Source organism: Procambarus clarkii, chromosome 10, assembly GCF_040958095.1.
Source record: "Procambarus clarkii isolate CNS0578487 chromosome 10, FALCON_Pclarkii_2.0, whole genome shotgun sequence".
Lineage (NCBI taxonomy): Eukaryota > Metazoa > Arthropoda > Malacostraca > Decapoda > Cambaridae > Procambarus > Procambarus clarkii.
Window position 1 is genome coordinate 28,303,904 of NC_091159.1, and position 14,168 is coordinate 28,318,071.

At 40.4% G+C, this 14,168-nt stretch overlaps 1 protein-coding gene across 4 annotated transcripts in view; it reads right to left on the reverse strand.

The window, feature by feature from the left end:
- LOC138363028 (prostaglandin reductase 1-like) overlaps positions 1 to 14,168 on the reverse strand; it is a 40,375-nt gene that overhangs the window by 12,216 nt on the left and 13,991 nt on the right. For all 4 annotated transcript variants that reach the window (XM_069321800.1, XM_069321797.1, XM_069321799.1 and 1 more), the window contains exons 4-7: positions 13,250 to 13,432; positions 11,317 to 11,435; positions 6,287 to 6,438; positions 1,167 to 1,290 (exon numbers count right to left, since the gene is read on the reverse strand). In XM_069321800.1, coding sequence (XP_069177901.1) covers positions 1,167 to 1,290; positions 6,287 to 6,438; positions 11,317 to 11,435; positions 13,250 to 13,432 — 578 coding nt within the window. The remainder of the gene's footprint in view (positions 1 to 1,166; positions 1,291 to 6,286; positions 6,439 to 11,316; positions 11,436 to 13,249; positions 13,433 to 14,168) is intronic.

Genomic DNA, 14,168 nt, shown 5'->3' on the forward strand with positions numbered 1-14,168 from the left:
CACGAAGAGCAATGGCCTATATAAATGAACGTATGATTTGGAGCACCCTATGTCTGCCATTGACTGGGGTCAGTCATCCAGAAAGGTAAGCATTCCAAAACAATCCCCTATTCTAGTTGAAACTACTACTAAAATTCAAACAAGTGGACAGAACTCCCCAAAGGAAAACAAGCAAACAAGCATGATGTCACCACGTTGCCACGCAGCTGTCTGCGCAGCTCCCCATTCCCCAGGAGGGGGAAAGGAGAGCCCCAGACCCCTTGTGTCGATTATCCACACCTCCAGTCCAGAGGCTGGATGTCAAAAACACGCAAAAAAAAAAAAAAAAAAAAAAAAAAAAAAAAAAAAAAAAAAAAAAAAAAAAAAAAAAAAAAAAAAAAAAACACCAACCAGAGGGAGGGTGGGATGCCGAGGAGAGTCCGGGTCTCACCCAGACAATGGCGTTTCATTACCTTCCACACCAATTTTCTTGGGAGAGCCCCTTCGGCTCCCCGGAGCTACTTACCAAAAGACGAAAACAAAAGGGACTTACTGGGAGGTGGATGGCACTCGCCCCCAACGCGAAGTCAAGACAGCGGCTGCAACCGCTGACCCAAAGCAACACAGGTCCAACTAGACCCTGGAACATTGACCAGGTGGTGCGCAGCCAGGACCCCTATTCAACCGCCAAAAACCCATCCTTTCCCATAAGTGTTTGAATGCAAAACACCTTTAGGCATTATGATACACACACAATTCATTAAAGATAAAAATAACTAATTTGAAAAACTTATTTGTTTTTATGAACTTTTCTGGGAGGGTTCCTTTTGGTGGCTCCAGTTATTACCCAAGTGTACTAGTGGCTTTACAAGAGTGCAATTACTGTACCATGCTATGTATTCTCACAAATCCAATGTACCTTCTTGTATATAAATAAATAAATAAACCCTGCGCCCGAATGTCAGCCCAAGACATGTTATCGAATGTTCCAAACCACATGTGCATTTCTATAGGCCATTGCTCCTCGTGCCTATTTGAGGGGGCCCAGGTTCTGGCTCGTGGTCCCTGGTAAGCCTAAGAACTCCATTCACACTGATGCCAAAATCTAATATATCCATATCAGCCTGAATAAGCTCCGGGAAGTTGAAGGGCTTCCCCCAGAAATAAGACAAATATTTGAAACATACTTGTCAAAGTGACTGCACCAATGTCCTTGCTGTCATCATTGTAGGAGGAAATAGCACCACACACAGCCACTCGGCCAAAATCAGCTAAATGAGGCAGTGCCTCGGCGGTAAACTGTCCACCAACCTAAATAAAGAATAACATTTAATTGTACTTATGCAGACTAGATACTAAAGTCAGATGGTCTAATTACATTGTGACAAGATGGACAAATTACCAAGCATTACAGTAGTGAGTGTGTGAAGTTTTGTTACATCTTTCCCATAAGTGTTTGAATGCAAAACACCTTTAGGCATTATGATAGACACACAATTCATTAAAGATAAAAATAACTAATTTGAAAAACTTATTTGTTTTTATGAACTTTTCTGGGAGGGTTCCTTTTGGTGGCTCCAGTTATTACCCAAGTGTAATTACTTATAAGTAGTTATAGGATATGAGCTGCACTCGAGGTGTCCCATCTTGCCAGTACTCTGTCATATGATGTTTTGTAATCACTGACACTTTGGCATCCACCACCTTTTCACTTAACGTGTTCTAACCATCTACCATTGTTTGCATAAGCGAACTTTTTAATTTTATTGGCAGTTTTGTTTCCTTAGCTTGAGTCTATGACCTTCTGCTTCAATTCATATTTGGTAAGGAAAGAGAAAGGGACGAGAGAAATGAATACTAGAAATCAGGAAATGGGATGAGGATGAAGTATGAGTGAGATGAAAAGTGTAGTAACCTGTCCACTTTGGCTTGGTAGTAGTTGTGTTACTGGTGGTGTATGATGTGTGGTGGCAATTTGGTAATATATCAACTGGTTTGGCTAGTGAAGGCCGTCAGTGTTGATCAGTACTTGGTAGATGTTCTGATTTTGGGCTGGTGGAGTTAGCCTCACCGCGTGGGCTGGAGGGTAGAGCGACGGTCTCGCTTCATGTAGGTCGGTGTTCACTTCCCGACCATCCAAGTGGTTGGGCACCATTCCTTCCTTCCGTCCCATCCCAAATCCTTATCCTGACCTCTTCCAAGTGCTATATCGTTGTAATGGCTTGGTACATTCCCCTGAAAATTCCCTTCCCTTCACCAAGGTAGCTCCCACAAGCATGAAGCTTTCTGCACTGCTTGCCCTCAAAATGTTTTTGTAGTGTGTTATACATTTAATTTTTATTTATTTTTTAGTTGTAACATCAAGTGAAGATTGATCTGGGGAAGATCCATTCCTCTGGGTCTTCTGGGAGATCATCGAGGATGTGCGAGTCTTGGGAAGTCGGGCCTATGGATGTGCCTTATTCCCTTGTGCTGAAGTGTGATTATGTTCTACGAGATGGTTTTTTTGAGTTTCATAATCACTAGCTGCGTTAATGATTAGTAGGGAACCTTCCTGGTCTTGAATGTAGAGGGAGGGAATTATCAGGGAAAAATGGCAAGCCATTACGACTATATAACACTTGGAAGGGATCAAGATAAGGATTTGGGATGGGACGGGGGAATGGAATGGTGCCCAACCACTTGGATGGTTGGGGACTGAATGCCGACCTGCATGAAGTGAGACCATCTCTCTACCAACCAGTCCAAGTGGTTTTACAAGTCTGGGATGTAGAGATGTTACATTATACAGTATATAATCATTTTCTGAAGAGGTGACTGATATGGATAATCATGGGCATCATCTTCAGAGACTTGTGAAGCTCTTTTTCTCACCCTGTCTAAGGAGATGTTTGCCAAGAAATAGAGTGCCCTATTTTGATCTCTTTGGATCTTCTTTTGGTTGGTTCTGGTTGTCAGGTTCAAGGGGAGGGGGTTATGTGGATATTCCAGTGCTAGTCTGATTTCATTATCCAAATAAGCACTGGTGGCTGGAATGTAGGAGGAGTTCAAATTAGGAGCGAGTTCATAGCAAGCAATCAGGAACATCAACACAATCCTAGGCTACAACATTAACCCACTCCTCAACTCCACCCAGCATGTCTGAAAACACCAGTAGCCAAGTTCTTTAATATTCTGCCATCCATGTATTTAGTAGAATAGGCTCTTCACACAATGTTCTTTATATGTCCTTTCCAGGACCACTCCTAGATCTCTCTATCAGAGTTCTTTAACTCTGAGTTAACATATAACATACATAGAGGATCAGAGTCCTTCATGTATGCTGTGTGGCCTATTTTCTCCTATTCCACATTCCATGAAGTGGCATTTACCCATTAAATTCCATTAGCCAAGTGTTGCTCCTCTGTGGTACATCACTTGCAACATTTCTTCAGTCTGACACACTGCCTCTGATTACCACCTGAATTTTTCTGTTGGTTAGAAAATTTTTCATCCATGTAATAAGTTTCCCTCTGTCTACTTGGGTGTATGTCTGAATCTGCCTCTGCCTGTGTACTCACCTAATTGTGCTTGCAGGGGTAGAGCTTTGGCTTTTTGGTCCCACTTCACAACAGGTTTCTGAGCCTATCAGGCTCTGTAATATATACAGGACACCACAAGTGTAGCTCTCGTCCTGTAACTGCACTTGGGTAACTATACATCCAAGGAGAAATGTCACTAGCATTCCACAAGGTCAGTTCTTGTGCTAGCAATGTTCATTGTCTATTTAAACAATCTACAGAGGGGAGTCAGTCATGTAATATATTTACATTTCATAAAAATTTACTAAGGAAAGTAAAAGACTTAGATGACTGCCTTGTCCTTCAAAATGTCCTATACAAAACAAGTGAATGGAGTAACAGATGAGAAATTAAACCTAATGTGGAAAAAATTCCCTATAATGAAACATGGAATCCGGGAAAAATAAACGACAAATGATCGGCAAGTTATGTGAAAAGACATTAAAGATCTCGGACTTGGAAAGAGATCTAGGGGTGGCTCTGGGTAGTAAACTATCAACAGAGGAACACATCAAATGCATTGTGAGAGGAGCCTATGCTCCTCTCACAAGGCATTTGATGAGACCAAAATTAGAGTATGCAGCAACTGTATGATGTCTATTTAAAAATGTATAAACAAAATAGAAAAAGTACAGAGACATGCAACCTAATAGCTTCCAGACCTAAACACAAAAGCTATGAGGAAAGACTGGAGGCCTTAAAGATGCAAAAGCTAGTACACAGAAAGAAGAGAGAAACATGACCACCACACATGAAATCATCACAAATCTACAACATTGACAAGGAGGATTTAAAAAAAAAAATTGCAACAAACAAGAGGCCACAGACTCTAGCTTAGAAAGCAAAGATATTCAAAAGTTCCCTTTTGCTAACAAAGTTGCTGATGGTTGGCATGATTTTAGTGAGAAAATGGTAAATGCAAAAGCTATCAGTAGCTTCAAATAGTCACATGACAAATTATTGGAACGACAAAACACTACAAGCATAACCATCATCCTGAAACTACTCTTGGATAATTACATGCACACATACACACATACACTTCTGGGAGACAGAAGAGTTAGAGGGGACATGATCACCACATACAAGATTCTCAGAGAAATTGATAGGGTAGATAAAGACAGACTATTTACCACAAGGGACACATGCACTAGGGGAGAACAGGTGGAAGTTGAGTGCCCAAATGAGCTATAGAGATGTTAGAATTTTTTTTCAGTGTCAGAGTAGTAGACAAATGGAATGCATTAGGAAGTGATGTGGTGGAGGGTGACTCCACACACAGCTTCAAGTGTAGATATGATAGAGCCCAGTAGGCTCAGAAACCTGTACATTAGTTGATTGACAGTTGAGAGGCGGGACTAAAGCTCAACCCCCGCAAGCACAATTAGGTAAGCCAATTAGGTAAATACACACATACACCTCAATTGGTGTGTGTAAAGTAATGAAATTAAGCAAAGGGAACAGAAGGCTGAATAAAATGTACCATCTGGGAGGTGATATCCTGCAAGAGTAAAATAGAGAAAAAAATCTGGGGGTTAATATCACACCGGACCTGTCCCCAGAGGCCCACATCAAAAGGATATCATCTGCGGCATATGCAAGACTGGCCAGCATAAGAACTGACTTTAGAAACTTGTGTAAGGAATCGTTCAGGACCCTGTATACCACTTATGTAAAACCAATCCAGCTCCAGCCTGGAGTCCATACCTAGTTAAACACAAGATGAAGTTAGAGAAAGACGAAGTTAGAGAAGATTCAGAGGTATGCCACCAGACTGGTCCCAGAACTGAGAGGTATGAGCTACGAGGAAAGGGTAAGGGAGCTGAACCTCACATCCCTGGAAAACCGAAGATTAAGGGGAGACATGATAACCACCTACAAAATTCTCAGGGGAATTGACAGGGTGGACAAAGACAAACTCTTTAGCATGGGTGGAACACGAACAAGGGGACACAGGTGGAAACTTAGTACCCAGATGAACCACAGAGACATTAGAAAGAATTTTTTCAGTGTCAGAGTAGTTAACAAATGGAATGCATTAAGTAGTGATGTGGTGGAGGCTGACTCCATATACTGTTTCAAATGTAGATACGATAGAGCCCAATAGGCTCAGGAATCTGTACACCAGTTGATTGACAGTTGAGAGGTGGGACCACAGAGCCAGAGCTCAACCCCTGCAAACACAACTAGGTGAGTACACACACAGTATTGTACACTGTGTACAGAATGTGTATTGTATTGTATGTGTATTGTACACTGGTGTATAGTATTGTACACCGGTGCCCCGGTGGGGTGCCAGTGGTTGTGTGGATAGCACGCTGGACCCGTAATCCTGTGGCCTGGGTTCGATTCCCGGCGCTGGCAAGAAACAATGTGCAGAGTTTCTTTCACTTTGATACCCTTGATACCTAGCAGTAAATAAGTACCTAGGAGTCAGCCAGCTGTTACGGGCTGCTTCCTTGGGGGGGGGGGGGGATATTAGTTAGTAATTAGTAACAGTTGATTGATTGACAGTTGAGGGCCAAAAGAGCAGAGCTCAACCCCCGCAAGCACAGCTAGGTGAATACACCGTATGAGGCATACACTGACAGAGATCCAGACGAACCCAGTGAATGAGTGTTATGCCACTGTATTTCTGATCTAGGTCCCCGTCAATTCCTCCACAAGCCACAACCTGACATTTCCTATCTACTTTTCAATCCTTCCTCTCACAATAAATTTGTTTGTTTCCTTGCAGCTGAACTTACATTGTCAAAGAAACAGTTGATTTTTTCTGGTGCTACCCGCTTGAGTGCCTCTCCAACATTGGTGGTCTTGTAGTTGAAAACGTGGTCAGCTCCTAGTTCCTTGACATATGCAACCTTTTCGTCTGATCCAGCAAAAGCAATCACTTTGCAACCTGAAAATAGAAGTGAATGCATTAGGACAGTTGAGAAAATTAAAGATAATGCTGTTCAAATTAGTTCAGTTGTGAATCGGTTAAGTTCGCCTGTTGAATGTATGTGTTCATCACGAAGGAACTTGTCACAATTAATTCTTGCCTTGACACAAACGTCAAGCAACATCAGTCCCCCCTTGTTTCCGTTACAGAATAACCTGCTGATTACATAACTCTGAACGAATTTCCTCTTGTACATGTCTTAATGAATGCTCCATTATATGCAGATAACGTGTCACAATAACGTGGTGCAAGATCAGACAATCGCCCCACAAATCTGAAAATTAAGAACTAATGACATTTTAGTCTATCTTGGACTATTATCAAATCACGTAATTGGTCACCAGGCCATTAGGTCACCTGTTCTGACACCCTTTGGCCTAGCTGTCAAAGGAAGAGTTGTAAGCCATCCTTAACCTAACAGTGTATAAACAATTAACAATGTAAGGATTGAGAAGTCAACAGCAAACACAAATGCACTAAAAACAAATACAGCTCTGATAACTAACAGGGCGTGACCCAATGGGTTACAAATTTGTCCAAGCACAATGTGAAGAAACAGCTGAATACATGCAGTGCCAAATGCCAATCACTTACATCCAAGACTAACTAACTTGCAAACCTTGAAAAAAGTTGTAAAGCTCACCAGGCCATCACAACTGTCCCCCAACTGACTGTAAATAGACCAGCAAAAAATTGGGGGGTAGGTTACTCGGTTGCTATTTGAAGATGCGACAGATGTTACGTACCTCTATAAGATACGTAATTAAATAAATTAATATGTACCTTTATAATTGTGTGTAAATTACAAGTATGCGAACAAGCCTGAATGGTCCCCAGGACAATATGCAACTGAAGTATTACAAGTATGTATATTGATATACTTATATGTTCTATGTAAAATAATTTCATGTTACATTGTTGGCGTTAGGCCCAACGTATCGTGGGAATGATTGTTTTATTTCTTTGTGTACTCAGTTTCCCACGGGAACTAATGATTTATATGTGATCATATGTGGGTAACATAGGTGAATAATAATTGTGTGAACTGTATCTGGCAAATTGTCGTGGGATAGTTCGTTGCTGGGTGAGCATGCCATCATTCCCCCTTTGTATGTGTATTTTAATTACTATGTAAAGCAAATATTACCTTATTTTTGTATACCAATATGTATTGACCATTCATTACGTTAGTTTAAGATTACTCTTGTCACAATGTATTGCTCCATTGTAGAAATAATAAATATTGTAACTTTGGCAAATTTTTTGCGGGGCAAGGCAATGATTTTGACTCCCGCGTATATGTAAGTCAGTAGCTGATCCAGAACCAGAGAGTTAACATCTTGTGGAGTTAAGTTTTACATTATTGTTCTGTCATAACCATACATATAATAATATTATATTAATTTCCGGGAGAGACAGTGATATTTTAATTTGATATATTTGTGAGGAAATAACCATCTGTATGCTATTGAGATTTATGTAATATATTTATATACAGTATAAGTTTTATATGTATTCCTTCAGTCCTAAAGGAAAGTTTTAACAAAGTGCTCATTACTTATTAAGGGGTTTTACTGGTAACCCGCTCTTGTGAACAGCAGTTTTTAGTAACCCTAGACCTTTTTTAAAGTTGGCTGTTGTAGGGTCACGAGCCGTAACGTACGATAGGTAACAACAGACAAGGTAGAAAAGGTGTAGGTGTTGCAATCCTGGTGAAGAAATGACTAACGGCAACAGAATTGATACTTGACAACCCTCAAGACGTAGACACTGCTAGAGATTTGCATTCAGAAGGATAAACTAAATCATTACTGCATACAGTTCACCAGCAAGCAATACATGGACTAAGAAGGAGCTCGATGACAAAAGAGAGGGCCTTATAACGATCATAAAAGAAATTATAGTAAAAGCTGATAACGATAAATCCTGACTGTTGATTCTTGGTGACTTCAATTTAAAATCGATAGGCTGGGACAACTATGAGCAAGAACAGAGGATTTTTGAACTAGCTGATTCGTAAACCTCATCCTGGAATCTCGTGTATCAAAATGTAAACAGCCAACATGAATGAGAGGTGATGATGCTCCACTATTGCTGGAATTAGTATTTACCAGAAAAGAATGAGAGATATTTGACATTCAGTATCTTCCTCCCTTGGAAAATAGTGACCACATCCTATTGGAAATTAGACACGCTATGCAATATAATCTAGAAGAGAATGGTGAAATTGAAAAAGTTGACAATCTTTATTATAAGAGAGGACACTATGGGGAACTTAGCAAATTCTTTAATGAATTTGATTGGAAACACTTGTTGCTAGGCAAGGAAATCACGAGATGTATGACAAATTCTGTGAACTCTATGATGAAGGTACAAAAAATATATACCAAAACAGAGATGCAGAACAATTAAAATAGGATTGGTTCAATAGAAATTATGAGAAGGCCAGAGAGGAAAAGTCAAGGAAATGGGTACACTATAGGAAGAGGCCTAACCCTCAAACATACCAGCACTACAAACAAGTAAGAAACAAATACACAGCAGTGAGGAGAGAGGCAAATAGGAACTTTAAGAAAGGGGGTTACGGATAAATGTAAAACAGATCCCTGCCTTTTTGTTAAATTCATTAAAAGCAAGCTGCATGTAAAGGAAAATATCCAGAGATTGAGAATGAGGAAAAGGTTCACTGAGAATGAAAAAGAAATGTGTGTAACACAAAATGAACAACTCCAAAGTGTGTGAAAAATGAGGATTTCAGAGAGCCGAACCCAATGCCAATTCCAGAAAACACCATAGAGTACATAGATGTGTTTCGAGATGAAGTGGAAAATTTATTGAAGAGGCTATGAAGAAATGAAGCTGTTGGCCCAGATGGAGTTTCACATCGGGTGCTGAGAGAATGTGCAACCGAGTTGAGCATCCCACTCAAATTGATATTCAAGACATCTTTGTCTACAGGAATCTTAGCAAATATTTTGAAAAAGGCAAACATAGTTCCAATCTACAAAAATGATAGCCGAGTAGACCTTCTAAATTATAGACCTTTATCATTAATAAGCATGGTAGTCTAAACACTAGAAAAAATAGTTAAGACCAAGTGGGTAGAACACCTGGAGAGTAATGACATAATAATGGACAGGCAGTATGGTTTTCAAACAGGAAGATCCTGTGTAACAAATCTACTTAGTTTTTATGATAGAGCCACAAAGATTCTACAGGAAAGAGATGGTCGGGTTGACTTTGTCTACCTGGACCTAAAAAAGGCTTTAGACAGTCCCACACAAGTGGTGTTTTGGAAACTGAAACATGCTATAGGGGGTGACGGTTATCTTGAGGTTATCATGAGATGATTTCGGGGCTTAGCGTCCCCCACGGCCCGGTCTTCGACCAGGCCTCCTTTTTGTTACACATTCCCAGGAAGCAGCCTGTAGCAGCTGTCTAACTCCCAGGTACCTATTTACTGCTAACAGGGGCATCAGGGTGAAAGAAACTCTGCCCATTTGTTTCCCCCTCCACCAGGACTCAAACCCGGAACTTCAGCACTACGAATCCGAAGCACTGTCCATTCAGCTGTCAGGGCCCCTAGGGGCCTGACAGTGGAGTGACAGGGAAACTTCTGACATGGATGAAAAATTTTCTAACCGACAGATGAGGACAGTAATCAGAATATGTATCCAATTGTAGGAATGTTACTAGCAGAGTACCACAGGGTTCAGTTCTTGCACCAGTAATGTTCATCGTCTACATAAATGATCTACCAGAAAGAGTAGAGAATTACATGAACATGTTTACTAATGATGCTACGGTACTGGAGAAGGTAGGATACGTAGACAATTATCATGCCCTTCAAATCGATCTAGATAAGATAAGTGCTAGGAGTGACGTGGTAAATGGAATTGAATGTGAATAAATAGCATGTTATGGAATATGGAATCGGAGAGAAAAGACCACACACTACTTACAAATTATGTAGAAAGGAATTAAAGAACTTACAAAGAACGAGATTTAGGGGTGGTTTTGGATAGTAGACTGTCACCAAAGGAACACACAGAACATTGTGAGTGGAGCATTTGCATCGCTTTCTAACTTCAAAACTGCTTTTAATTACATGGAAGGTGAAATACTGAAGAAACTGTTCATGACGTTTGTGAGGCCAAAATTGGAATTTGCAGTTGTATGATACCCATATCTCAAGAAGTACATCAATAAACTGGAAAAGATCCAAAGGCATGCTACAAAATGGCTTCCAGACCTGAAAAACAAGAGATATGAAGAGAGGCTTGAAATATGCCAAAGCTAGAAGATATATGAAAAAAAGAGGTAATATTATCACCACTTAAAAAATAATAACAGGAATTGACCAAATTGACAAAGAGGAATTTCTGAAACCAGCAACTACAAGAATAAGATGTCACAGAGTCAAGCTAAGGAAACAAAGGTGCTGAAAAAATATTAGAAAGTTTTCTTTTGCAAACAGTGGTAGACTGTTGGAACAAGTTAAGCGAGATTATTAAATCACCTCATAATGTTTAATATGCTGCTGATAATTAATTTTTTTGTTGGGGGACTGGCAGATTGTGTATGTCTATATGTTAGGCTTGTATCGAGATTCCTCCCCAAGGTCTAACTACTCTACTGACTAATCCCATGATGCAACTCCACAATAGATGACTAACTTCTGGGTACCTGTTTACTGCTAGGTGAAGGGAAATGTGCCCAAATGTCCCACCCAGGAACCGAACCAAGGATTCCTGATTGTGAGTCGAGAACTAACCCAACTGTACCACCAAGACCCATAAAGGTTGATTTCTTCCTGCAAGTGAAGACTGTTCTCACCTTTGATCTTGGCAATCTGCACCACAGCACTGCCTACAGCTCCAGCGGCCCCGTTCACTAGCACCGTATCATCTGCCTTTGGTTCACAAATTTCCAACAATCCAAAATATGCTGTATTCCTGCATGTAAAAAGTGCATTAGGTTACAAATCAACTTTTTCAGTTGTTATCCAAGATTCATATATATATATTTGTAGTGGGGTAGAGGTAATAATTGTCAATGCTCAGGTAACAATGGTCACATCTTCACTAACTGGACTCTGCCAGGTACCACATCAACAACAATAATCATCACTGCCTCCCTCTTCTTCACCACATTTCCTATCCTTCTCACCTGTTACAACCTACGCAACTGAGCAATGCTCGTATTCCCAGAAATAGCTACTAATTGTCCTGTTATATTTACCTACTGCTAAAGGAATCATTAAGTTAAACACTGTAATTAAAAAGGAACCCATTTACTCTGGGGTAGGGACAAAAATAAAATAAATGAACAGAGTACAGACAAAGTTAAAATATGGGCTGATGACCACTGACACAAATATACGAGTTATGGCTTAATTAATAAATCACAAAATACCAGACTCATAGTAAGACCTAGACACAAACAAAGCACAAAACTACTTAACTTGGTGACATGCCCAGCAGCCAAACTCACTCCCCCTGCAACTGAACTCTCATTCGCTCTGACCGACGCGTGAGTGCAACCAGGCACACACTAGCCAAGCACAACAAACATAACTTGAAAGCCACACATCTACACTGAGATAATCACTCTCAAAAATTTCTAAACATAAGTATATAAAAACACTCTGGAACAACAACTCAAGTAATTATTCTTCTCATACGGAAACCAATATCATTTAATGAAACAAAGCTGGTACCACTGGCACTCACTCCATGCTCGTGACTAATACTCTTCTTACACAGGTCAACTCATGCATGCCCGCACCACTGACCAACTCATACAATAAAATAAAACAGGGTAATACAATAGCATAAATGTCAAACAAGCAACATAATGATAATAATATATCATAATACTTATGAACTGAAATCAGAAATATGGAATTCTGTATTACATAGCAAAATGAGGTGTGATGAATGTATAAATACCTGTATGCATAAATTTGAATAGTTAGGATCCAGGTAAATACCCGAGACCAGATTCATGAAGCAGTTACACAAGAACTTACAAACCTGTACACCGTTTCTCAATCTTTGGCGGCTTTGTTTACAATTATTAAACAGTTAATGAGCTCAGAAGCACCAGGAGGCTGTTTATAACAATAACAACAGTTGATTGGGAAGTTTTCATGCTTATAAACTGTTTAATAAATGTAACCAAAGCTGTCAGATTGAGGAAAGATGTACACGTTCGTAAGTACTTGTGTAACTGCTTTGTGAATCTGGCCCCTGGGTCGTAGCATCACCCCACATTTTTATCCTTCTTACTCCCCCTTTGCTACCCCTCTCACACCACCTTCCCGACCCTTCTCACACCATCGTCCCAATCCTTCTCACACCATCGTCCAGACCCTTCTCACACCACCTTCCCGACCCTTCTCACACCACCATCCCGACCCTTTTCACACCATCTTCCCGACCCTTCTCACCCCTACCCTTCAGTTTCTCTCATCAATGTAACCATCTTCAATACAAATTGCCTTCTTCAACAAATAAACTTTATAAGACAAACTAACATTTAATCATCATGTAGAAAATAATATGCAGAATAAATCTAAGTGACGATGGAGTGTGGCATTTAGAGATTGGAAATTGGTATAATTTGACGTTTCATGCAAAGAAGGGGCATGGGGGTCAACCTCATGCCTGAACTTAAATCACTGAATCTTATGCAAAAAGACTAGCAATAATATAATCCTGAAACTTTCCTTTGACATACAGGTACATACCTACTGTTTCAAACTTACCCTGGCATGCCTAAAATCCCAATACCAAGGCTTCTGGGTAATTCTCCCATATCGGGTAATGGCAAGACATTATTGCCTTTAGTTTGTAGAAATTCCCGAGAAAGATGAGTGTGTGTCCGCCAACCCTGGTAATGCACCATGAAAGATCCAACTGACCACTGAGGATTATTGCTCTCAATTACCCTAGAAATATACACCAAAATTAATTAAACTGTAATTACAGCCATTAACAACATGTATCTAAATGTTTTTTATAATTAGTCTAATTAATATTTTGTGAAACAACAAAATAACAGAGTTGAATGTAATAAAACATGATTTTCTGGGTGAGCCCTGTTGGCTCCCTGAAGCTATCCAAATTGCTATGAGCTATATTGGTTTGGGGTCATCAGTCACAGGAGTCCTCATGCCTACCAGGGACCATGAGCCAGAACCTGGCCTCAGAGGTGCAGAGAGCAATGGCCTATGAGCACTTTACATTTAAAGCACTGCATGTCATAATTGCCATCGACTGGGGAATGACCGAGAAAGGTAGGCAAATCAAAACAGACCACTGTCTGGTTAACCTGTGCAATCTACTTCCTAAAAGATCAAAATAACTCCCATAAAAGGAAATCAAACAAGCAACGCTTCATGCAACTACTGCTCCCGCTCGTTGGTGTTACCCCCCCCACCCCATGGAAAGGGGGGAGCCGGTGGGGAGCCAGCCCACCAACCCAGTTCTTAAACAATGAAAAACCACTGACCGGAAAGAGGGAGGGTGTCAGGGAGCCTCTGGGGCTCACCCAGAAAATTGCATTTATTACATTCAAACGCTGGTTTTCTGTGAAGAGCCCCGTCGGTTCCCTGAAGTTAACTACTTAAAGTAAAAGGAGGGACTTGCCTGAGAGGCAGCAGCACTGCAGGACTCAAGACGATG